Below are 27,509 nucleotides of genomic sequence, written 5' to 3'. Positions count from 1 at the left end.
ATTGTAAGTAACCTTTTCCACTATCCCGATCTTATAATATTTACATACGCCTCTATAATATTTATTCAGCGATAGACGGTTTGAAGACATTAATAAATTATTCATTTACAAAAATTTTTCATTGGCTTAGAAAATAATCATATAATCATGAAAATACATTTTTAAACATAGTATGGATGATGGATGAAAACAATCCTGTGGTTTTTAACCCCTTGATGTCACTACATAAAATACAAAATACAATACAGTCACAGACATAGGAATTAATAGACGAGAAGATAAAGGCGAGGGGTAAAATCAACTGTTGAAGAACGAAGGGAGTGAAGATGACTGTGATTCGTCAATAAATCAATCTGACAGTAAATAGGCATCTCGCATTATAATATCACCATTTACTTCTTAAAAGTAAAATCTGCTTTGAATGAATAGACATTTTTACATGGGAGCGCAAATTACTCGCCACGTTATGAACAAATTTGCGAAGTCCAAATTCGGCAAAGTAAGGCAGATTCTATATTCAGAGTCATAGTTAGTTCAGAGTATTTAGTTAAGACACTTTTATAAATGTTCATAATTTACTTCCCAGCAACCAACCAGCTTTGTGTTTCGCGTCCAGACGTTTCTCGATGTGATAGTAACAACTGATTCATATTATACGATGTGAATATGCTTAAAATAAAATAAAATAATGCTTATATATGGAATCTAATACGACAATTGGGTTTATTCTCTTTTTTCGCATCTATTTTTACCAGTTTTCATAGTACAAGTAAACATTTTGCCGTGTTATTTCGTAAAATGAACCGATGATGCCTGGACCATAGTTCGCACAAGAATGATGACGTCACGTTTTCAAATATCACTTGAGGCCGTACGCGAGCCCAGCCGGCTCAATGGAACCGGTATGGGGAGTGGGGATAATACGCTTTTAATCACTTAGGGCAGGTCTACTAATATTCATATGTCTATGAATACAGTACTCGCTCAGTAATGTGCCGCTCGATTATCCGACAACTGCTATAATCTGCCGTTATTTTTAGTAGTTTTTTTATCATGTATATCATCGAGGCTTCTGACTCAGATAATGTTCTCATTTTTTGGCTTATCTGTTTTAAAATTACAATTTAATTTACTCAGTAATCCGCCACTATTATCTTACAACTACTATAATCAGCCGTTATATTTACTAGTTTTTGTATATTATCGAGGTTTTTGACTCATGCAATGTTGTCATCTTTTGCCTTTATCTGTTTTTAAATAACAATTTAGTTTACTCAATAATCGGCTACTTTATTATCCCACAACTACCATAATCCACTGTTATTTTTACAAGTTAAGAGAATAGAATAAAGCACTATAATTAGCCAGTATTCAGGTGTCAAATTCAGTGGTGTGCAGAGCGCCTAGACTAGAGCGCAAAACTTTATACACTGACGGGTTGGGTTACATTTGATGTAAGATATATATATACATATATAAACAAGACATCAGAAGGTGCGGGTTCAATTCCCGTCGGTGGCATTTAATTTTACTCGGGAGATATTTTCAATTTGTATGGATATTTCAAGCGACTAATTATTGCTTATAATAATTTGTTATTGTTGGGAAGTAAGAGCTTCATAGATGCACGCACAGATGGCAGTGTATAGAGCTTGCGTGGAAGTCCGCAAGATGGAGCCAGTGGCCAGTAGTCGCCAGGGCCAGTGGTAAGGCTCTCAGAGAAACTTACTGTTTCAGATTCCTATTAGCCAGCTACTAGTTAAGTCGACTATCGAGTCACCTTTATAATACGCGGAGTATTAATAAATCCCTGATTAATCTTAAAGAACCACTTATTTATTAACTCCTTCCAAGACTAGTTGGAGACCTATTTGTACGAACACAACAGTTATCCTTTGTGCTATGGATAAAAAAACCTGCCTTATAAACATTGGTTTATCATTTAAAAAATATATAATAGTTCTTAATGCATTCAGCTCATCAATTATTGTTGTTTTAGGACATTTCAGATAGTTCTCTGTGTATGTCACATGTGTTTCTGTTTGTTTCGTTCTGCCAATTTTTTGTTTAAAGTTTACAAAATGGAGTCTGCGTAAATATGACATCTTAACATTAAACCGGTACAACTGCAGATTCCAAATAATAAAAACCTAGTAATATTTACCTGTTTAAGTACGCACTATAATCCGCCGCTTTCACTAATAAGGAACTCCGGCACCTTCTAACTTAAAAACCAGTATTTTTTTATTGTTATAGTTAGTATTAATAGTATTAATAAACATCAAAGTATTAATTTTTCGGGTCTCCCAAAATTGCACCCAATCTATGGAGGTGACGTGTGATGTCACTAGTCTCCAGTTTCAAAAAACCAATGTTTTTTTTTCAACCAGCGCTGTATTTTGTATGGGAGTTGAAATATTTTTTATTCTTAAGATTACCCGCTTCAATGAAGAACACAAGATAAAATTTTAGCATCTCGTCACTGATGTTATTGTATTGAACCAAAGTGCAAAAATACATCCATTCCCGCACCTGATAAACAATTTACCGGTGTTTAAAAACCTGCATTCATTCGAAAGAAAAATACGTTGTAGACCATGGTCATATTACTCATATAGACTGGCGGTGATGTCAGAACGTATCATATGATTTAAAAATTCTACATATAATAATATACAATAAAACTTAAATATTCAGAATTAGCGTTTATTGTTTTTAGGGTGGCGGATTGGTAATGCGAGTACTGCATAGGGACAAAAAATTAAGTGTTTTTTTTTCAAAGGAAGTGAACACTTTTAGCAAGTACCAGAAAAGATACAAAGGCTAATTATCGGTTGGTTGTTAATACAAGGTAGGATGATAACAGAAGTTCAGAAGATAGATGAGTGATGTGGCTGTACCTTGGTGCTCATCAGGACAGAGACGCTCTTGGAGCGAGCTGAGATGGACTTTCTTCCCATTCCCACCTGACGAAACCGCTAGTCATTATAACAGGATAAGCCTCAGACTTATAGGTTATGTAAACTTGTGGTACAAATGTCTTAAAATAAAATTTATAAAATGCCTCTCTCTGTCTACTTAATTACGTGTAAAAATTAGCAATTGTTTTAATTTGAAACATTATCTTACTTATTTTAAAAAAATTATATAATCATAAAGGAAGAAAAGTAGGTATCTACCAGATTTGATTTTTGAGATTTTCACGGTCGAAACTATATTACTGTATTTGATAATAATGTTAAAGTTTTGCTTTTCGCCGATGATCTAAAGCTCTTTAAACTAATAAAAATCTGCAGATAATTGTATTCACATTGGTGCAAACTTAACAAACATTACTTTTTGAAATTCATTAAATTTTAGAATAAATCAACCTATCAACCTTTCAACTTTCAATACAAAATTAACAATGTCTCTCTCACCTCTGTAAATGAAATTAATGATTCCAAATGTAAATTTCTTTCTCACATCAATACAGTGACAAATAAAGGATTAAAAATGCCTCATTCTCCGTAAGGGCAGAGACTTTAAAAATAATCAACATTAAAAATCTTATATTCTTCGTTAATTCAATTCAAGTCGAATATAATTCTTCTATCTGGTCCGCTCTCTTTAAAATCCACTCCATTTCATTGAATTTTAACTTTTAGATATTTTAACTTTAAACTAGGACCACCAATAGAAAGTACAAATTGAAAGAGTTAAAATTATTAAATCTCTCAGATAGAAGACTCGTTTACGACTTTTATTTTTAAAATTATTAATATAACTATAGACAGCCCTGATTTATTGAGCCTAATCACCTTCAACATACCAACTAGAACTACACGATCGAAAATTATTTTTAATTACAATAACAGGACTTTAATTACAATAACCGGACTTTAATTACAATAACAGGACTTTAATTACAATAACAGGACTTTAATTACAATATCAAGACTGCGTCATTTAGATACTCACTCCAGTTGACAATAATTTCGCAAAAATTGTAGATGTGTTCAACTGCACGAAATATAGTTAATGTAGTAATGGACTTTTACACATCTGCCCTGAAGATGGACACTGTAACGCTATTAGTTATAGATATGGAGGTTAAATGCAGAATAGTATTATGCTTAGCTTAGTTATTAATATTATTGAGGTATTTAACTATATTCCGTGCAGTTGAACACATCTACAATTTCTGCGAAATTATTGCCAATCTAGGTATAATTGAGTATCTAAATGACTCACTCCTGATACTGTTGTTGTACTTAAAAATACTTTTCGATCGAGTAGTTCTAGTTGGTATGTTGAAGGTGATCAGGCTCAATATATCAGGACTGTCTATAATTCCATCAACAATTTAAAAAATAAAAGTCGGAAACAGGTCTTCTATCTGAGAGTTTTAATAATTTTAATTCTTTCATCAAGTGGTTGTAATTTATAGTTTCTATTGGTAGACCAGATTAGAAGGTAACATATCTTAGAAAATTATTTTGAATGTTTTCAATGGAATCGGTTTGGATTTTATAGAGAGCGGACCGGGTAGAAGAATTATATACGACTTGACTTTGAATTAGAAGAACATAAGTCTTTAAAAAGTCTCTGCTGTTGCGGAGAATGTAGCCAAGCATGTTTTAATCCTTTATTTGTCACTGTATTGATGTGAGAAACAAACTTACATTTTAAATAAAAAATTATGCCAAGATCATTAATTTAATTTACAGAGGTGATAATCTGCATAATTAATTGATTATGTATCTACTTACTTATCTAACAACCAAACCTAACCTTTATTAAATTTATCACTCAAACTTTTTTAATATCTTTTATGATATTATCAAACATCAAAAATATTCCAAAACAATAAAATAATGACTAATCATCAATGCATGTATGTATTTCTTAGTATTATTTTATTTTATTTTCTTTATTTTGGCTTTCACCCATTAGGGGTGATCTTGGCCATACAAAAATAACATTTTTTTCTTATTAACAAATACAACAAATGACAGAAGAATAAAAATAATCAAAATAGATTAGGACTTTATAAATAGAATCGTAAATATAAAATATGTCATAGGTAATTTGAAAAAATTGTTACACTTTCGAAAATACAATTGTTAAAAAAGAAAAATAAATAAATGTTTAAAGAGCGAGAAAGAAATAATAAAAATAAAACAGTAACGGAAAACAGAAGTAATGTCAGACCTCAGCATCAGGATTGTGGTTCCTCTCGTCTTCGCGGCCCTCCTCAAGACTCTCGTTCTCCAGATGTTCCTCCTCGGTCTGTGGCATAAGTTGCAACTCCTCCTTGGACTTGAACTCCAGCTTGATGATGTACAGCGGGCAGATCAGTCCCAAAATGACCTGAAAGTAATAATAGTTCAGTAACAGCACAAGGCATAACAAAGAACATCAAGACTGGTCTAAATGAACCCTTTACAATACATAAATGCTTTTATTTTACTATATAATACTTATGTATAAACTGATTAAATGTAAACTGTCGATTTCCTGAAAAATAAATAAATAAATGGTTGTTTTCAGTTGTGTAAAATTTAAAACACGTTTATTAGTAAGGCTGTAAAAAGTTCACCATAATGCATAACCTACCTTATAAGCGAAATTTGTACATGCAGTGCGTCAGTGAATCCTTAAGGTTAAACGCAACGCTCGTTGTATTCTACGTGTTCACAGATGGCGTTAATTAATTAATTTTGTTTAAATACGCTTTTGCAAGGTATTGCTTTGCAATATTAAGACAAATCATTTGTTTGCGCCCGTATATACGCAATATGAATATGAATCAATAGTTTTGTTCGTTTAAAGACTTAATTCTTTCGAGAAAGGCACACAAATACAATATTTTACCGATGATTCAACCCAATATTGTATTTGTATGCCTTTCTCAATAGAATTGAGTTTTTATATGGACAAAACTATTTATTCATATTCATATTGCGTAAATGAGGGCGCAAACAAATAATTTGTCTTAATACTGTAAATCAATACCTTGCAAAAGCGTATTTAAACAAAATTAATTAATTAACGCCATCTGTGAACACGTAGAATACAACGAGCGTTGCGTTTAACCTTAAGTTAGTGAATGCATTTACAGGAAAAGGCAAATGATTATATTTTTTATTTATAAAGATACTGATTCAGACTTAAAATACAATAAAACTAAAAAAAAGTCTTATTTATCCTCTTGTGCGACAGGCACAATCAAGAAAATCGTTTCTATGAGCTTTTCTGCGGAAAAAACTTACTGTTAACTGTATACTATTGTCATAAATATATAAACACATTATCTGGTAAGACGGTGCAATTTACAAAAACATCATGTTGCAAAAAACAAGTAAGTTATTACGAAAATAGAATCATCTGGTGCATGGCCAAATTTTAACATCGGTACATCAAGGATTAACTGTTTTAGCAATATTTAGGCTGACTGTTATTTAATTCTATTTTATTTGTCTTCTATGTCGTGTTTAGTGTTTTTATTTATTTGTTGATTTCTTTCAGCCAAATTTTTATTCTTGATTTGTACTCATTAAACTTTTCTATTCGTTGTATATCTGGAGGAAGGATGTTGTGGATTTTACAATCAACAAAAATGTCATTTTATAAAACACATAATAAAAGTAATTACAAGATTAGAGCAGGCAAGCTCAAAACAAATTTACTTTCCAGCAAACAACGGAAGTAAAAGCTCGTGAGTCAATTACATAATAACAATGGAGTATTAACTCTAATAAGTTAATTGAAATTAAAACTTTATGTTATCATACCTTCAGGTTGGTGTTCTTCCTGGTCCGCAGGCCCCCCATCCACAGATCTGCCAGGATGATCTGCGAGCAGGGGTGCGCAAGCAAGGCCCGATGGTTAGCCGCCACCGCTAAGCTCAGGCAGGTCTGCCCTGACCAGTTCTGCAGCTCGCATGTCAACAGCTGTTGCGCCTGGTCATCATCCTGGCGGTAACAGAAGTCCAGGAGTTCCAAGGCTGGAAATAGAAGAAGAAGACGGGAGGAGGTTTTACTCAATCTAGATCTAGAGATAATTTGTTGGATGGGTAAGAACTGCCAATAAATATAAAGAAAGTTAAAGTTACTCTATTTGTTTTCTGTTTTATTTTTGTTTCTTTTGTTTTTTGGATCATATATTTATCTGTATGTTTTGATATCTTTTTTTTTACCTTTGCTCACGTTTTGCTGTTTATATATTTTTTTGTTAATACATAGTGTATAATGACACTTAAACTGTGCATGATGTGAACATTTTTAAGTGGACTGTTGACATATACGTTTTTTGCAGCGCTTATCTAATGATTTTTTTCTTCATGTTTATAGTCTGTAAATGTTCCTAAACAATAAATAAAAGTCTTGCAGTTTTTTTAGGTTATATAATATAGGTATATAGCTAAATAAATAAATAATCGGTGAACTGGAGATACTTTGGAGTGGTAGGTACTTGTTCGCGCAATATATATGGGATTGTTAGGTATGCATCCACAGGCTTAAAGGACAAGTGTAATGTCAATACCAAATCCTGCAAATGTCCTACCTACCCTCTTACCCATCCCAAAATGTCACCATATTAAAAATATTGTTGCAACACATGTAAAATCTGACAAGTGGTGTCAGTTGCTTATCAGAGTTCGGAGTGATAATTAATATCAGACAGGGCGAATATACATATAAATTGTGAAGTGAAATCAACTAATACTCCTGAAGACGTGTGATAGTCATCAACGGGTGAGTCCATCTTTCCTGCATTCCAATCTGGGCTTATCTTGTGCTCCAGAAGCCCAGATTTATACCTTTGATTATTGCACTGTCCATCGGGTTTGTCGGATGCATATATCGTCCCATACCTATCATTCGGAGTAGTTTGGGACTGGTCCTTTGGGCGTGTGGCATATCACACCACCTCTAAAATATATAGTGGAGTCGCAGCTTCGCGACACCATTTTTGGTTCTTTCGAGCCGGATTACCAACGGGGTATTTAAAATTAACATATTTAAAGTTATAAATAAATATTATTTCCTCTTTATACTTTGTTAATTTGTATGTACTAGGTTGCATTTGTAATTATTGTTGTGTTTAAATTCCTACATACAATTAATCATGGCGACTAGCGATAGTACTCAGGATATTAAAATCAAGTTAGTAGAATCGAAGATTAATTTGATGCATAATCGTGTTAATGAATTATACGAGAAAGCGAAAAGTATTGCGGACAGGGAGACGAGAAGTTCGGAGGATTTTCTTAAACAAACGGTTAATATAGCTACATATTATGCACAATTTAACACATTTTGTGATGAATTTCATACACTTCAGTTGAAAAAGGATTCAAATTACAATATGAATTTCGATTTATGGAGTAAATTCGAAAATAAGTACTGTTTTGTAGTTTCTATACGCGAAAGCATTATAGCAAAGCAAGATTCATCACGCGATCGACAGAAGTTAAATAATTCACCATTAATTAAGCTCCCACCGATCGAGATGCCATCGTTCGATGGTAATCAAGAGAATTGGTCGATATTTTATGAAGCTTTTAAATTAAACATTCACTCAAATGAAAATTTGAATACGTCGCAAAAGATGCAATATCTGATAGGGAAACTCCAAGGAAAGGCGTTATCAGTTTTTGCGGGAATACTTCCGAACGAACAAAATTATTTTTTAATTTGGGAAGCTCTCGAAAAGAAATATCAGGACAAACGCGTGCTAGGTACCTTTTATCTGAACAATATTTTGAATTTAAAATTATTGGCACCTAGTAACCCAAATGAGTTAAATAATTTTATCGAAAGGTTTGCGTCTTCCATAGCTGCACTCAAGGAATTAGGTATTGATGACCTAACCGATTTTATAATATTACATGTTGCACTGAAAAAATTAGATATACAGTTGGTGCAAAATTTCGAAATGTCTATACGGGAGAAAGCTATACCTACATATACCGATTTAATAGAATACATTCGGTCGCATGTCAAAATCCTAGAACGAACTGGGCAAAATGATAATAAAGTTGTTAATAATAAAAACAAAGTTACGCATTCATTCGCTGTGGTCGAACAGAAGTCAAGTAATAATAATCGTAATAGGTGCCGGAAATGTAATCATTCTGATCATGTTGAATTGTTTAAATGTGAACAATTTAACGAATTAAGACCAAATGCTCGCTTTCAGTTTGTGAAATTAAATAATTTATGTGTAAACTGCTTAAGCGATAAACATAAAACTGTGAAATGTCCATCTAAATCGGATTGTAGAATTTGTAAAAAACGACATCACACCGCTCTGCATTTTGAGAGCACGGTGAATACTGAAAGTCAATCGAAAAACGAAGCCATTACATTAATAGCGCGTAATAATAAACATTATAATAATTTTTCTGCGGGTAATATAGCTACGAATGTACTACTGTCAACCGCGCAGTTATTTGCTTATGACAATAAAAATAATCAAGTAACCGTAAGGTGTTTAATTGATTGCGCCTCGCAACAAAATTTAATCAGTTTAAACACTTGTAATGAATTAAATCTTAAAATAATTCCTTTAAATAATTCAGTAGTTAAAAGTGTTGGTTCAGTAGAGACACCAATATTGGGACACGTTGCGTTAAAAATTAAATCCCGCGTTTCAGAAGATACTTATAAAATTAGTCTATTAGTTGTCGATAAAATAACTGATAAGCTTCCTACACAACATGTTGACACAAAGTCATGTGAGCATTTAGTGGGTTTAAACTTAGCGGATGAATCCTGGAACGTTCCATCCGATGTTGATATCTTATTAGGTGCACAGTTATTTCCATATATTCTGCTGGGGAATAAGGTTTTATCTAAACATAATACAAATGCACCACCGGCTATACAGACAGTATTCGGGTATATTGTAATGGGTGAAATACCTACGTGTACGCCGGAGGTTTCGTGGACGTTCGGCCCCATAACCAATGTAGATTTATATAATGCGTTATCCAAGTTTTGGACGATGGAAGACATGCCTATTAAGTCGTTGATGAGTGCTGAAGATGCAGAATGTGAGAAAATGTACCTCGAGTCAGTCCAACGGGATGAATCGGGAAGGTATATTGTATCTTTACCGTTTAAGATAGATCCTAATAATTTAGGTGATTCGCGCCGTGTCGCGCAGCGTCGATATGAATATTTAGAACGGAAATTTAATACGTCGCCAGAATTGCATTGCAGTTATAATGAAGTAGTTTCTGAATATCTGGAAAAGGGATATATGAGGGTTGAAGTTCCGTCTTCATCTAATATTGATGAGGGATATTTCATTCCTCATCACGCAGTAATTCGTAAAGATAAATCAACAACTAAAACTCGTGTTGTATTAGATGCAAGTACAAAGACCAGTTCAGGGTTGTCACTTAATGATACTTTGTATACAGGTCCAAATTTGCAATCTAATTTATTTACACTTTTAATTAAATTTCGCTTATTCGCTGTAGCATTAACCGCAGATGTTAAGCAAATGTATCTACGTATAATGGTAACGGAAAGCCATCGTAAATATCAAAAAATTCTTTATAGATTTCACGAAGATGAACAAATTGGAGTTTATCAATTTAATTCACTCGCGTTTGGTTTGAACTGTTCACCATTTCTAGCAATGCGAACTATACGGCAGCTAGCGAGCGATGAAAGAAATCGTTATCCGAAAGCGGCGGAAGTTGCAATTAATGATTTATATATGGACGATTTTGTATATTCTGTAAATACTATAAGTGAAGGCATCACTTTGGCTACAGATTTAATGGCGATGTTCAAGTGTGGAGGATTTGAATTAGTCAAATGGTCGAGTAATTCTCCTCATTTACTGGCCCAATTACCAGAGTCGCACCGCGCGACAATGGATTTTTCGGATAAATGTAGCATTTTAGGATTAAAATGGGATCCGATATCTGATTGTTTTCGATTTATGATATGTCCGACGGAGGAAAAAACTATATGTAAAAGATCAATTCTTTCCACAATAGCTCGTTTATTCGATGTATTAGGTTTGGTTGCTCCGGTAATTTTATATGCCAAATTACTTTTACAAGAGCTGTGGTTAGAGAAAGTAGGATGGGACGAGGAACTACCCCAAAGTATTGTTAATAGATATGTCAAATTCAAGGAAGAATTACCGATGCTTTCTAATTTAAATTTACCTCGATATTTGGGAGTAAAGGAGGACTGCACGATAAATATTATCGCCTTCGCAGATGCGAGTTTGAAAGCGTACGGTTGTGTAATATATCTTCATGTCACGGATAAGGGTGGCAACACTACAATGAATTTGATATGTTCTAAATCCAAGGTGGCCCCTCTGAAAACAGTGTCGCTCGCTCGATTGGAATTATGCGCTGCGCTTATTTTATCTAGACTCGTTAGATCTATTATAGATACTTATAGAAATCGCGTTTCGATAAACCATATATTTGCTTTTTCAGATTCAAAAATAGCACTTTCTTGGATTCACTCGTCCCCGCACCGGTGGCAAACTTTTGTAGCTAATCGAGTTAGTGAAATTCAGGAAAATTTACCCGCGAAACATTTTTATCACATAGATGGCGTTACCAATCCTAGTGATTGTTTATCACGAGGACTACTGCCTGCACAGCTAGTCGATCATTCTCTTTGGTGGCACGGTCCGCCCTGGGCTGCGAACCCAGTATCCGAGTGGCCTGTCGAAAGATTTTCCCCCTCACGAGAGGAGGAGAATACTTTGGAATTGAAAAAATCGCATACATTTACGATAACGTCAATAGAGGAAAATTCTCCGATATATAATCTCGCTTTAAAAATTTCCTCATGGCCAAAACTGCTGAGAATTGTGGTATATATTTTACGATTTATGCGAAAGTTATCACGCTCAACAGTTATAAATTCCACGGAATTAAACATTGCTGAAATGAATGTATTAAAAGCTTTACAGAATAGGTATTTTAGTGCCGATATACAATTAATACAGAGGGATAAATTATGCTTACCTTCAATCCGAAAACTAAACCCGTTCTTAGATCATAATGGCTTGTTACGTATAGGTGGTAGATTAACAAACGCGAATATACCTTTTGAAAACAAACATCCAGTACTTTTGCCAAGACAGGATCATATTGTCGATATAATTATAGACTTTCACCATCGTGTGAATTGTCATACTGGTGCACATCTCCTTATGTCAATAATTAGACAGCGTTATTGGATCTTATCGGGGAGAAATCTAATACGCAAAAGAGTACATGCTTGTAATTTCTGTTTTAAAACTGCACCTTCTAATATTATACCGCTAATGGCAGATTTACCTACAGCTAGAGTTCAGGAAGCAAAGGCATTTACACATACGGGTGTAGATTTTGCCGGACCAATAAATATAACCCTTTCTAGGCGTCGTGGGGTAAAAAGTCAAAAGGCATATATATGTCTATTTATTTGTTTAACAACGAAGGCTATACATATGGAAGTGGTATCAGATCTAAGCACGGACAATTTTTTAAACGCATTTAAGCGTTTTCTATCCAGACGCGGACCGGTTTCGTGTATGTACAGTGACAATGCGACAAATTTCATAGGCGCAAAGAATTGTCTGGATGACTTATATAATTTTTTAGAGGCAAATTCAACTAAAGAAGTTCTTCGTAATGAATTTAACAATCGGAGAATTGAATGGAAGACGATTCCACCCCGCGCTCCTCACTTTGGAGGATTATGGGAGTCAAATATTAAATGCATTAAATCGCATCTGTATAGGGTTGTGGGTACTCAACTTTTATGTTATGAAGAGCTTCTCACAGTTCTGACACAAATAGAGGCTGTACTTAATTCACGGCCATTATGTTTATTAAGCAGTTCTCATTATCCAGAAGCTCTTACTCCGGCTCATTTTCTGATGTCTACCCCGATTCAGCATCTACCTGCTTATGATTTGACTAATGAAAGCATTAGTCTACTGAAAAGGAAAGAGCTTTTGGACCACCTCGTTCAATCTTATTGGAAGAAGTGGCATATAGAGTATCTTCACTCTCTGCAGATGAGAAAAAAATGGAATAGTCCCGCGAATAACATTCTAGTAGGTACCATAGTATTGGTGCATCAAGAGGATGCGCCTCCACTTTATTGGCCGGTGGGCGTTGTTGAGGAGGTGTTCCCTGGTAAAGACGGAGTGGTTCGTGTCGCACGCGTAAGGACCCCTTCCGGGAACTTTAAACGACCAGTCGTAAAATTGTGTCCTTTGCCTACACAATAATTATTATTTCTTTATTTCATTATTTTATAAATTTTCGTTTTAACTTTGCAATATTAATAGCGTATTGATAAGAATATTTATATTTCATCTTTCGTTTTACATTTAACTTTTTACTTTATTTGAAAGTACTTAAAATTTCGGAAGGTACTTTCAACGCCGGGAGAATGTTCGCGCAATATATATGGGATTGTTAGGTATGCATCCACAGGCTTAAAGGACAAGTGTAATGTCAATACCAAATCCTGCAAATGTCCTACCTACCCTCTTACCCATCCCAAAATGTCACCATATTAAAAATATTGTTGCAACACATGTAAAATCTGACAAGTGGTGTCAGTTGCTTATCAGAGTTCGGAGTGATAATTAATATCAGACAGGGCGAATATACATATAAATTGTGAAGTGAAATCAACTAATACTCCTGAAGACGTGTGATAGTCATCAACGGGTGAGTCCATCTTTCCTGCATTCCAATCTGGGCTTATCTTGTGCTCCAGAAGCCCAGATTTATACCTTTGATTATTGCACTGTCCATCGGGTTTGTCGGATGCATATATCGTCCCATACCTATCATTCGGAGTAGTTTGGGACTGGTCCTTTGGGCGTGTGGCATATCACACCACCTCTAAAATATATAGTGGAGTCGCAGCTTCGCGACACCAGTACTCTTAGTATCGCCCTCGTGAAGACCAACATTTAGAAACGTTGCTTAAAATTACTTTGGCCTTGTTTAGTGACTAGATCTGAATAGCTAGGTACTTTTAGACATTCTTTATTCCCCATCTTTTTCCTCTCTCTACTTACTTCAGCCTCTAAAGGGCTTACCATAATCCCACTGGTAGTGGAACTCTTGTGCAATATTTACATAAAAACATAATTAATAATGAAGGTTTGAACAAAAGAAGACATCTGAATGATCTAAAAAAAAACTAGAAAACTGAGATAACGTTTGCAAGAAATGGTTTGAAACCTGTACAATATACAATGTAACTTGAAAAATTTAGTACCTTTGGTCTCAAACTCCTTCCCGCAGTTCCTCAGCTCCTCATAGATCTCAGTCTCCAGGTCATCCTCTGCCGCCTCATGAGCCATGGCCTTGTACAGCTTGCAGGCGGCCAGAGCCTTTGCGAGAGCCTCCTCCCCGTGGGTCCACATCAGCAAAGCCATCTGGTGGCGCTTCGTCAAAACAGCCCACATCTGAAAAACAAACATACCACAATCCATTATATTAACCCTACTGTGGTATATACTTACCACCTGGAATTTTGAATACACAGCCATTATTTTATTCCTCCAGGGGTAACCTTTACATCTTGTTAAATTAATTTTGTCTGTAGAGAGAGGCAGAGCAGCTTAATTTATTGATTGCACCCACCCAGAATTTTGATCTCACAAAATATATCCATTGATTTTGAGACTTTCCCACATTGATTGACAAAAAACAAAGAATTGGGGTTCCACAGGGTCTTCTCTTTGGCCGACAAGTATTCTTATAAAAAGGGCCTGGGTCCACTTGCCGATTAAGTCGGATTTATGTGAGTTGCATATTTTAATGAAAAAATTTACTTTAGTATCAAATTTTCGGCACATTTTGCTGCTTTCTGTTGTATGTATTTAATTTATTTATTAGGATACATGAAAAATTCAAAAGCATGTTTTCATCTACTATCCTAACACACACGTCCTCGTGTATTCCGTTCACTTTGCCTTAATTCATATTTTTACACTTTTCTACGGATATGCTTCGTTCTGTGGGTACATATTCTAATGGAGATAAGTTTACCATAGGAATTCTTGTATGATTGTGTATGTAATATATAATCTTACCAGAAGTTCATTAAAAGGATAGTCGAACAGCGCCATCTCTGAAGTAACGGGCATAAAGCCGGTGACGAGACTGAGGGGATTCCCGCTGTAGTGACGGACGAATGATGCAGAATTTCGGTGGACGTTGGCATTCTTATTCATTACTTTGGCATAAATTGGACGAAATTTTCTTCTTGTGTAATATGCTCTGAAATAAAGTAAAACTTGTGAAAATTTTATTTAACTTCAGTGATAAGAGTACCTACTTACTCTTTTTAAGTGTGTTTTCCGATAACAAAAAACCTGATATTTTTTATAAACGCAGCAAGTTAAATTTAAAGTGAATAGTTAGGTCAGCCTTTCACTTACGTACGTCGCCGTCCCCAATTAGCAAAAAATACTTGAACAATACTTAAACGTGGAAATGTCCAAATACATTATTACAGTCACAATTGATTTCATACACTTTAATTTGCCCTTTTGATTGTTTAATAAATAATTTATTTGCTAGTTGGGAATCGTTCACGTTCATTATGCAGACTGTTAGAAGCAGCTAACCACTTAAACACATGTTTGCAAAATATGTGAAATGTGAAGTAGGTAACTACCTACGTTGTTCATACAAACTCTCATAATTTTTCAATGCTTCTGACATTCACCCATCAAGGGTGTTCTAGGCCATCATTTAAAATTATGGAGGGAGGGAAGGCGAATTTATGTAATATTAATTTTATTTTAATTCATAATTGTACCGAAGATTGTAGTCAACTTCAGATTCAGAACAGATGAGCTGTTGAATGGGAGAGAGGCAGTTTTAGATAATAGCAGGTTCAGACGTTTTAATTTTAGTTGATCAACTTGATATTAGAAAGCATATTGACAAGTGTGAACCTCCTTTCAACAAAATTGAACAAGTTTTTAGTTAGAAATCTTGTCATTCAATAAAAGTTGATCAACTAAAATTGAAAAGTCTGAACCCGGTACAAGGCTTGATAGAAGAGAGTATATTTGTTAAGAGAGGTCACCCAAAACTATGTTATCTAACGTTCACACTTCCAGACCACAGTATGTACAATCTGGGGAGTTATGTATGTGAATTTTAAAAAAGGTGAGACGGAATGGAGCAATATCCAATTCTCAATTAGATAAGTGTGGAAATTTCTTTTTTGAAAAAATGGTGAATTGTTTTGAAAAGTTTTGATGGGAGAGCCCTTTATATCGAAGCATAGTAGGCTCCCTTGGAATGACTATAATATATAAATCCTTTACCCGCAAATATAAAAGGGTGACAGGATAACTCATCAACATGAAAATTCAACACACAAAAAGAGATATAAAAGTCATGAAAAGTGATGAAACAAAAACTATGTAAAATAGGTTGTGTAGGTTAGGTTTAGAGATAGGTATTTTTTCATTGCTTTTATTGACTTTGTCACTTTTTAAAGGTGTGTTGAATTGTCATCGTGTTGAGTTATCATGGAACCGTTTCCATCTACTTTTTTGTAAATTTACAATGGGTAGATTATTGAAGTTGTCGAATAGTCGAGCGGCGGATTACTGTATATAAATGTTTATATTTGCGGCATCTTACCTATAAGCTCCTCCCATCAATTTGTTAATAACTAATCCTACATCGTGCAAGGTATAGAGATATCCCCTGGGTATGTGGGGCCTCAGGTCTCTCAGGATGTGTCCCAGGGTATTGCTGGGGCCCTGTCGCGTGTTGTACAGCTCCTCCAGTCGGGGGATGGTGAGGAACTTCCTCATGGAGACCCCATTCTCCAGGAGAAGCTTCACAAAGTCTATCCGGTCGTGCTCCAGAGCTTGCATCATGGCTTCTTCCAGGGCACCTATTTGTGGAAAACATCAATATGTACTATACTTTTTCATTTATCTTTTCGCTTTTCCCTTAATTATTATTTATTATTATTGAACTGTTGCGGCTCTGTCACTCTGTGAGTGATTGTCAATTTTTTTAAATATAATAATGTGTCAAGTTCAAAATTAGAACTGATTGTTGCTTTTTTTATTATCATTAATTATTTTAAATCCATATTTGAAATGTGTATTTCTTTTGTTTAAATTTCTCATCAGACACGCTCACAACGCTGTTCTAAACGATTTTATTATTAAAATTTTTTTTTACAAAGTTGAACATTCCGGATTACAAAAAACTTAACAATTTTGATTTCTCTCTACTACCGTATTGAAAAATTTCGTGCTGTGATTCAATGATGTCATGCCACGAAAATGAAAATCGGTAGATGAGGGTTGAAAAATTCGGTAGATTGGTGACGACAAAAATCGGTAGCTCGTCAAATATTATCATTATTATAATATGTTGTTTCTTTCTCCATCCTAGGGGGGGAGGGGGGTTATTTTGCAATTAGGTATTTCTGTACATTTTCAAGTAAATATTTACCTAACCGCCGCACTTTTAATAAGCACACATCATGGTATTACACTTTGTTTCAACTTCGAGGAACAACAGATGGGAAAAGATGCATTCAAGTTCCATTTTCATTGATTAAAACAATCTTGTGACGCCGTTTGGGATTTCTTAACAAGGATTTCGTGGATCGTTTGCGAAACTTTCTTAATTTATTAATTAACTGTGAAATAAAATTATTGTAAAAATATATAATGCTTATTTGCTTTGCTTTTCAACAGCAAACTTTTCAACTTATAATCGTTGAATTTTTGTATTTGGCATTTTCATGATATATTATCTTGAATCTGGAGCACCGCGTACGGTAGAAAAATAAATACTTGGTATGTTGTATGCAATTTATATAATTATAAAAAATAAAAACAATAGTGTAAAAAAAAGGACTTTGAGATTTAGGTAGTAATAAAGGTGGGGCTATTTACCCGGAGGCCATTCTTGCCCATAGACGAAGATCTCGGAGCGGGCAATGTCTACCCTGTTCCACGTGAGCGACAGAGACAGCTGTTCCGGTGGAGTCAGATGCTGGGAGCGGAAGAGAGCTGTAAGGATTGTCTGATCCAGCTCTTGGGAACCGCCTTCAGCCCTTTCCTGTATCCTGAACACCGTTATCTGCAATTTAAATGTGCGTAGAATAAATAATAAATACACGACTGTAGATATGTAGTAGCGACAAAGGAGAGAACCACACGTGACTTTCGGTACTCTGTCACGTTGTCCCCGAGGAAAGCAATGCGATATCAAATTACCTCATCAGGCTAATGTGTTCGGTTTTGTGAACAAACAGCTATTTATTACCCGATGAATCAATTTGTTCGCTTTTCGGAACAGCTCATAAGGTTTCGTAGAAATCGTTGTGTTTCCCTCACCGTCATCTTAGAAATATTAACTAAACGGTTTTAGAAAGAGATAACACCAAGCGTTATATTCAAATATGGAAGTTTCCCACAGAATAATTAAAATTTACACCTCTAAGAAAACCAATGACCACAATTTGAGAAAAATTTATGAAATTGTATAAATATTAATTATTTTAAAATGAAATGACAAAAAGTGAGGTGGCTGTAATGTCACATTTGTCTAATATATTTTTTTTTTTCACTATCAGTAATTTTATTTCAGCGTTCTGACGAAAAACATTTTGATGTTCGATTTAAAAATTTTAATATTTCAAAAATTATATATATTTATTTCTAATACTACAATTTGAAAGCGTATTTTATCACCTTTCAAAGGCAGGTTTTAATTTTCGCATATGTTCAGAAATATTCCATTTATTTGGATTTTATTGAGAAGCGGAAATACACACATATTTTCCGGCTTTCTGACAGCATCTTCGAGAAATATAACGGTTAATATGCCAGAGGCTTTAAGGATTAAGAGGAAGCTACAAGCCAAAAATGTGTATATTCTTGGTATACCTTATATTGTAGGTAATTAGCATTAAAATTGCTTGACAATCGGAGTCTAGAAACGTTCGATTTCAAGCACAAAACTGGCTTTTATTTATTTTGTAAATAATTTTATAAGAAAGCAAAAAAGTTAATCAAGTGAAACTGTCACAGATAATCTAAGCTATTATACTGTATTTTTAAAAAGTTGTTTCCTTTACGGGTTCATACATTTCTATTGAAAAAATATTTCTTTTAGTAGTTTACATTTATATTTATTATTGTGTAATTTATTTTTTTATTTGTATTCTACTCAACCGAAACGATAGGAAAACTTTCAATTTATCTAAAGCTTATTTTTTGGTATTCATAATGTACACTCATTCGTTATAAAGATTAATTAAAATAGTGATTTAGCATTAAGCTTCTCATTAAGATCAAACATTTACAAATGTAACATTGTATCCGCATATGAGAACTTATCCGCGCTGCAGTCAGATTGAAAAAAAATTTACGAAAATACCCAAGTGGGCAGAAGTACAAAACGAAATGAATTTACAAACTAAAATTATTATTCCAACACTTCAGAAACAATAAACCCTATCATGAGAATTTTAGTATAATGATTGAGTATATTGAATGTTTGCCTCGCACCAATGCACCAATAGAACAGGTGTTCTTTCTAATCAGGGCCGTCCCTGTGCAGGACTGCAGGTCCAATTGGAGCAGTCCGCTCCGGGCGCCGACTAGCCAAGGCGCCAAGGAGCCAAGGCGCCGATAGTACCCAACATCTAATGCAGCATATACACGAAACACCGCTTGCGTTTGCTTCGTTCCTTTCCCACAATTCGTGCCTCGGTTCGCACTTCGGTGAATACGCAGCATAACACAGCGCTTTTACCATATCTCCCTCTGGTTCTATTATCTATATCCGGTAGATTATACCTAACTCATAGGTCTCATTAGTGGTTGATCAATTTACGTATTGTGAACAAGGTTGACAAAATCAATTGGGTAATTTAATACATTTAGAATGACAGATAGTAAAACACGCCAATATGAAACTTTTTTTTAAATGCTGGATCGTAATTATTACAGAATAATCACATAAAATAATAATATATAAAATGTAATTTTTCAATGAATATTTTTCCTGTTTGCCGTGTCAGTATCGGGCCAAAATAGAGGCGACGCAACTGCACACTTAGGGGACGCCTAGTGCCGCATCCAGACTTGTACAAATCATTCATTCGCATACAAATGGATTACACTGCACACTTAGGGAACGCATAGTGGCGCATCCAGACTTGTACAAATCATTCATTCCCATACACATGGATCATACGAACAGCAACAGGATTCTCGTTGTGTTACATGTTGCATTGCACGCGTCCGGACGCGGCTAAGTGCAATTAAATAAAATTGCACTAAGTAAAAAGTGCAGCGAGATCTATATAATATTCAAAAGTAAATATAAAAGCCCGGCTAGGCGGAAAGATAACATATAAATAAATATTTATTCTTCTTTAAGTTATTTGCTAACTACGTAAAAGTTTTATTTATGTTAAAAACACTTAAGTAATGCAGGATGGAATAAAATATTAATAATAATAATAAGTGTTTTATTATCTTTTTTTTGTGTAACAAATAGATATAATGATATCCTCACTGGGATCTCCCGTGCTGAGGATTTCATTTACTTATGTATAATTTAATTATAAGAAAATTAATATTACATCAAAGTTACAAATAAATTTAATTATGAACAAATATCATGAAATATATATATATAGGTATATATATAATATATATATATATATATATAAATATATATATATATATATATATATATATATTTAATAATTTTAAAATAAGTAAGATGTTTTTTGATATATATATATATATTAATATATGAAGTGTTTTTGGTATAGTTATATATATGAAATGTTTTTTGGTATAGTTCAGTTGATTCTGTTTTAGTCTGTGTTTGATTTCAGTAAATTTTCTATTTCAGATCTTCCTATGTTAAGTATCCAGCTTTTTATTTCAGATTTAAATGTTAAAGTGTTGAGGTTTTTGAGTGTGAGTGGTATTTTGTTGTAGAGTTTAATACTATGATATAAGAAGCTTTTTTGCCCAAAAGTTGTATTAGTAATTATTTGTTGGATTAGTTTTTGATCATGAGATCTAGTGTTTCTATTGTACGTGTTTGTTGTTATTTCTTGTGTTTTGTGCTTATGAATGTAAATGAGTATAGTTTTAGAATATAGTTGTTTAAGTGACATGATGTTAAGATTGGTGAAGATTTCGTTAGTGCTAGTTCTTACAGGAACTTTCAGTATAATTTTCACTATGGCTTTTTGAGATTTAATAAGTGGATTTAGTATGTTTTTATTTGCACTGCCCCATCCGATGATACCGTATTCTGACAGTGATTGGCAGAGAGCCATGTAGATTTTGATTAAGTCTTTTTTAATGAGCACATTCCTGATAGTTTTGAAAAAATAACTTAGTTTTTTAATTTTATTATCTAAATAGCTAATGTGATTGGTCCATTTTAAATTTCCATCTATTTTTAGACCTAGATACGTTATATGGTCAACGTTTTCTAATGAGGGACAATTACAATGCTCATTTAAGTGATGCGGGCTATGAATTTTCATGTTAAGGTTTTCTTCAGAGTTTTTTGTATTTTTTATTTGGAAAGTGATGAATTTGGTTTTATTAGCATTTAGTGTAAGTGAATAGTAGTCTAGCCATTTTTTAATCCCGTTTAGTGTGTCTTCTGCTTTCTTAAATGTTTCTGTCCAATTATTCCCATTTATAAGGAGAACAGTATCATCCGCAAAACTGATGATTTCTCCGTCACATTCTATGTGGCATAGGTCATTAATATAAATTAGAAATTAATTAATTAAATTAAATTACGGGTTGTCAATACAATTACCTACTCCCCTTATTAAGCACTTTATTAGTGCAAGCGATAATAAAAATAAAAATTACTCAACATCGAAGAGGAATGAAATACCTCGAAATGTTTTCAAAATGTGTATCAATAATTTAAAATATCCACTCATCCTCCTATCAGCCGGAAGATAAGATTAAAACACGATGAATAAGTCAGTTCAACACCAGACACCGTGCCGATATACTATTAACTATTGACAGATCACACAGTGTGTCAACGTGCTAGCATACTTATCGTAATAAATATATAAAACAATTTCGTTCATTGTTAAAGTCGTCAGAAAATAAATTGTAAACAAATCGGAACAATCGTAATAAATAACCCCGCGAGTGCCGAAGGCAATTTGACTACAGAAAAATAGTTATTGTTATTTTTCACATGCTGTACCAGCCTAGCGACAACGCGCGGTGGTTCAACTATTCGCAGTAGAAGACTCACAGTGAATGTTTATTCCAAAATACAAGTGTAAAGCGCTTCTTAGAAAACATACCAAAAGAAGCACATTTAGTCGAACTCTGCTAGGACCACAGAACACTAATATACGGGAACACAAGTGTACAATACTATAATAATAATAATTCAATACCAAATACCGAAACTTGTGATACATTCAAAGGCCAGAAATGCATGAAACCTTTTAACTTTGAGAGCGAAAAAGAGGAATTTACATTGAAGGAGTGTATTCAAGTGAAATGGATCAAAATGAATCGCTCGGCATGTCGAATACTTCTCCAATCAAATCGTGGGTAGTTAGTGATGTCACGGTGCACGTCCAGGAAGGAAAACGACCATCAAAAGATAATAAGAAAGATACTAGGCTAACAAAAGCTGAAATCGGTGAACCACATACTTTTCAGCACGTGCAGGGCACCTCAAAAACTTTTGGATGCGATCGTAATAATGAATTAGACAAGGATAATATTATATTAGCTCCGGAGGAAGTAACTGAGACCGACCAAGGAGACAAAAAGAAGCAGCCATTTGTTGCTGACTGCATCAACGACCACGGTGATGTGTTTGCAGTGAAGAAAAAAATTAATTCAATCGAGGAACTTAGCAATAACGTAAAAATACTGGAGGATAAAACTCAAGAGGTTGATTTTGGCACATTAAAGAAAAATAAACACAAGAAAAGGCTATCTAAAACAGACATCGGTGAGCCGCATAACTTTCAACACTTGCATGGTATTATAAAATCTTCTATATGGAATGACAATAATGAAAGAGACAAAGATGGCTTTATAAACAATGTAGAAAAAGAAATTTTAACTCTGACAAGATTGTCGGAGATCGACCTGAGAAACAGGAAGACGCAGTCTTGCATGGCAAGTATCAGTAACGACCACGAAGACGTACTCATAGTAAAGAAAAATATCAATTCAATCAACAACAGCGCAAAAGTACCAGAGAACGAAGCTCGGGAGAATTATTTTGGCACCATAAAAAATAATAAATCAAAGAAAAGACTATCTAAAGCTGATATCGGAGAGCCACATAACTTTCAACACTTGTACAGTATTTCTAAAACGTCCGTACCAAATGAAAATAATGGATTCGACGATGGAGGGCTAATACACAACACCAGTAAAGATTACCCAGTTTCGACGGAAGTAACGGAGATTGACTTCAGAAACAAGAAGAGTTGGTCATGTATTGCTGGTTTTAGTGACGACCACGATGACACTTTTGCAGTGAAAAACATAATAGAAAACTTTCTTAACAACGCAAAAGTGACAGTTGACGAACCTCGTGAGGTTGACCATGGCACTTTAAAGGCGAATCAACACAAGAAAAAGCTATCTTTAGATGATATCGGCGAACCCTTTCATTTTCGACATGTCGACGGCTTCTCGAAAACTTCTGTACGGATAGGCAACAATGAAGTACACAAAGATGGACTTACGCACAACGTAGATAAAGATAGCTTAGCTCTAAGGGGATTGTTAGAGACGGACCTGAGCGACAAGAAGAGACGGCGGTCTTATATCGCTGGCTTCAGCAATGACAGCTATGAGATGATCGAAGATAATAAACAAGTAAGTTCGCAAATACAAGATAATCGAGAGGCTGATATTGGAACATTAAAGAAAGGTGAACATAACAAAAGACTAAGTGGAGCTGAACACGGCGAGCCGCATAAATATCAACACATGCACAGTCTTTTAAAAGCTCACGGTTGGAGTGAAAATAAAGGACTAGAAAAAGACAGCCTTAAAAACGATGTAGAATTAGCTCAAGCCGAAGTATTAGAATCTGATCAGAGAGACGAGAAGACGCGGCCATATACTAAAGAAAGTAAAGACGTACTCATAGTGAAGGAAAATAACAACGCAATCGAAAATCCTAAAGTGCCGGTGGAGGAAATAGCGGAGGTTGGCTTGAAAATTTTAAAGAAGAATCAACATAAGAAAAAGCTAACTAGAGTTGTAATCGGCGAACCCTACAATTTCAGACACGTGGGTGGCTTCTCAAAAGTACTAACTGGCAATATTGGAAAAGGTGTGAATAGTCCAATACGCAATGAAGTTGAAGAATTCTTAAACCAGGCGGAAGAGTCATTTATCACTAACAACGGAGACGTTACCACAATGAAGAAAGATATCAATTCAAACGAATTTCTAGCTTCTACCGAGGATACTACCAGGAAGAAGAATGAAGAATGGATCAATTTAAAGCTAATCAGTAAACCTAGTAATTTTAAACATATCAATGCGGCATGTTTCCCCCCTTCCGATGTTGCCCGACCGAGTGACGATATAGTTCCTTTGTCTTAAAATATTCGCTCATCATAATCTTTCGCTCTGTGGTTGTTGCGCTGTTTGAAAAAATATTATCCTGGTTTAGTTCCCAGATCTGAATGTTCAGGTACTTTTCCCCTCTCCTCAACCCTCACTCATACAATATTAAGGATGCCAGAGTCTACTCGCCCCGAGTTGTTGGGTATCTTGTGTGTTAACATAAAAAATAATAATAAATGAAAAATACATAGATTAAAGTTCTTATGTATTAATTGTGTATTCGTTAGTTTTCGGGTGGTTAAAAAGTATATTTCTGTGGGTGATATGTTGTAATGGATTATGTTCTTATTAATTAATCTTATCATGTGTTAATTTATTTGAAGTAATTCTTTTTAAAATTTTATGTTTGTAAATATTTTACTATATTAAGTCCATATTAAGTCTAGTAATACTTAAAGTGTGATTGAGTTACATCAAAAATATACCCCCTTTTGATATATTGATTCATATATCTCAATATCTCATGATATTATACAGGGTGGGCAAACGTAATCTCTCGATGTTCTTTTGCTGTAATTTTTTTTATGATAAACTTTAGTACTGCTTGTGAAATTTGTTTTTTTTTCGGTAAACCGATTAATGTCTTGTCGATTTGTATTCTGCGTTTGTTTACTTCACAAATATCAAAATCGAATTGACATTTGGCGCCATTTGCAAAAGTTATAGCGTTATACTAGGACCACTTCTGTTCCAAATTCAAATAAATAATATCTCCCAATTAGATTTAAACGGTGAAGTTTTTTTTTATGCAGATGGTACTGCAATTTTCTACTGGGGTAAAAATTTAAACATCTTACTTAAAAATGCACAGAGAGATTTAGACAAAATTAACAGTTGGCTCCAATCAAATATCCTAATAATGAATGTTAAAAAACAGGATACATGATTTAAAGTTCAACTCATAAAATCATTCCTCCTCGTGTACCCTTAAAATTGAATATAACAACCTGCAAATCCTGAAACAGGAGAAATATCTTGGGCTATGCATTGATAAACACCTAACTTTTAAACAGCATATTCAAGATATTAAAGATAAAATAAACCCCTTAATTAGCGTATTTAGCCGGATATCATATCTGTTACCAAATAAAATTTAAAAAAAGGTCTATATTATAGCCTCGTACATTCACATTTAAACTACTTGTTTGAAATCTGGGGAAATGCATATGAACGCAATGCATTATGCAATGCAATGCAAAATGAACTACAGGTACTAAACAAAGTAATCAAAAAGCTATTTCATTTCAAACCTAGAACATCCATAAAAAAATTATATATGGAAACAAAACTATTAACGTTAAGAAAATTATATGAACATAATACATGTCTCCTTATATACAAAATAAATAATAAACTCATACATACAAATACAGAACTCATTAAAACGTCCCAAGTACACACACACTTTACACGGCAACACGACAAAATACATCTAAACACCATACATACTCATTATGGCAAGCAATCCATTGGTTATAAAGGGAGCAACATATACAATCGCCTCCCAGACAAAATTAAAAATGATAAAAGTATAGGTACATTTAAAATAAAATTATTCAGTTTTATGCTCAATCAACAAAACAATGAAAGTGAATAATATCGTTGTGTAATATATTTATGTGTAATGTATTAGTTATTTCTAGTTAAATAAGTGAAAATGTAATTTTCTTTTATCTAGAAAAAAAAAAAAAAAATAGGGTGATTTTTGCCCCACCCTGTATAAAAACACACCGTAATGGATTGAACACAGACAATAATATTTGTCTATTGTAATTATTGATTTTAGTTTGTTAATAATAAATATTATATACCAACCTAAAAATATTGATTTGTTGTACTTTAAATAAATATTTTATAACAAATTACATGGGTTTTATTATTTCAATAGCTTTACAGAATAATTGTATATTGGTAATCGATTTCACAGAAAATATGATGCTGATTCAGCAGCAAAATAAATACTAGTACCGGTGAGTACATACGTTATAGTGGTAGGTATATTTATCATCTTCTTAAAAATTCTCTCCACACAGCATCCCCAAAGATGGCATAGGCCTTGATGTTAATTATTTTCCTCAGGGAGCCTCTAGTGTGGAGTTCGTATAAAAAAAACTTGTATCTATGTTAAAATTTGGCTTATTTCGAAATTGTATAAGAGTTCGGGATATTTCGGTGTGGGGAGGGGACGGAAACGGGGAAGAGGAAGGTGGAGAAGTATCTGATACAAAACCCATTTCAAGAAACGTTTCGATTCCAAATTATGGTCTTTCGCGATTTTCATCAAGGCGATGGCTGAGAGTATCTACCACCCTGGGCTCTCCTTGCGAAACACTTTCCAAATAATATCCTTGTCACGATACCTAGTTTCCTAAATGAGGCTTTCAATTTGCAAAGTTGAATGTTTATAAAGGCAATTTATGGTACAAGGCGCTAATAACCTAGAATCTGCATCATCAATTTAGAAGTAACACTGCAAATATTCCGAGGATTTTTCACTTTATTCCGAACATTAGTTTTAACATTGAACATTAAAATTTTTCAAAGAACTCGTCGGTTATGAGCGACAAGTGACTAACTAACATTTTTCCAAATCAATGTCCCATATAATTTTTTCCTATTTTAAAGTGGATTATAATAAAGGACATTTTAAAATGGTTTCACGAAAGAGGATAATTTAAAGCAGGTTCGTGATAAAGGAAATTTTAAAGTGGATTAATGACATTTTAAAATAGGTACATGGTAAGAGACATTTTAAAGGATTGGATTCATGATAAGGGAAATTTTAAAGTGGATTCATGATGAAGGAGATTTAAAAGTGGATTCACGATAGAGGACATTAAAGGACA

The 27,509-nt window shown here is 34.1% G+C and overlaps 1 protein-coding gene across 1 annotated transcript in view; it reads right to left on the bottom strand.

Annotated features, from left to right (window-relative positions):
* Positions 1–27,509, bottom strand: part of Trpm (transient receptor potential cation channel, subfamily M) — a 611,727-nt gene that overhangs the window by 42,413 nt on the left and 541,805 nt on the right. The window contains exons 11-16 of the mRNA XM_089638723.1: positions 17,932–18,118; positions 16,652–16,910; positions 15,082–15,268; positions 14,262–14,451; positions 6,777–6,988; positions 5,194–5,352 (exon numbers count right to left, since the gene is read on the bottom strand). Of these exons, the coding sequence (XP_089494849.1) occupies positions 5,194–5,352; positions 6,777–6,988; positions 14,262–14,451; positions 15,082–15,268; positions 16,652–16,910; positions 17,932–18,118 (1,194 nt within the window). The remainder of the gene's footprint in view (positions 1–5,193; positions 5,353–6,776; positions 6,989–14,261; positions 14,452–15,081; positions 15,269–16,651; positions 16,911–17,931; positions 18,119–27,509) is intronic.

The sequence above is a fragment of the Hesperophylax consimilis genome, chromosome 13 (assembly GCF_061612785.1).
Source record: "Hesperophylax consimilis isolate HC1 chromosome 13, BYU_Hcon_1.0, whole genome shotgun sequence".
NCBI classification, from domain to species: Eukaryota; Metazoa; Arthropoda; class Insecta; order Trichoptera; family Limnephilidae; genus Hesperophylax; species Hesperophylax consimilis.
This window is presented reverse-complemented; position numbering and strand designations above follow the sequence as displayed.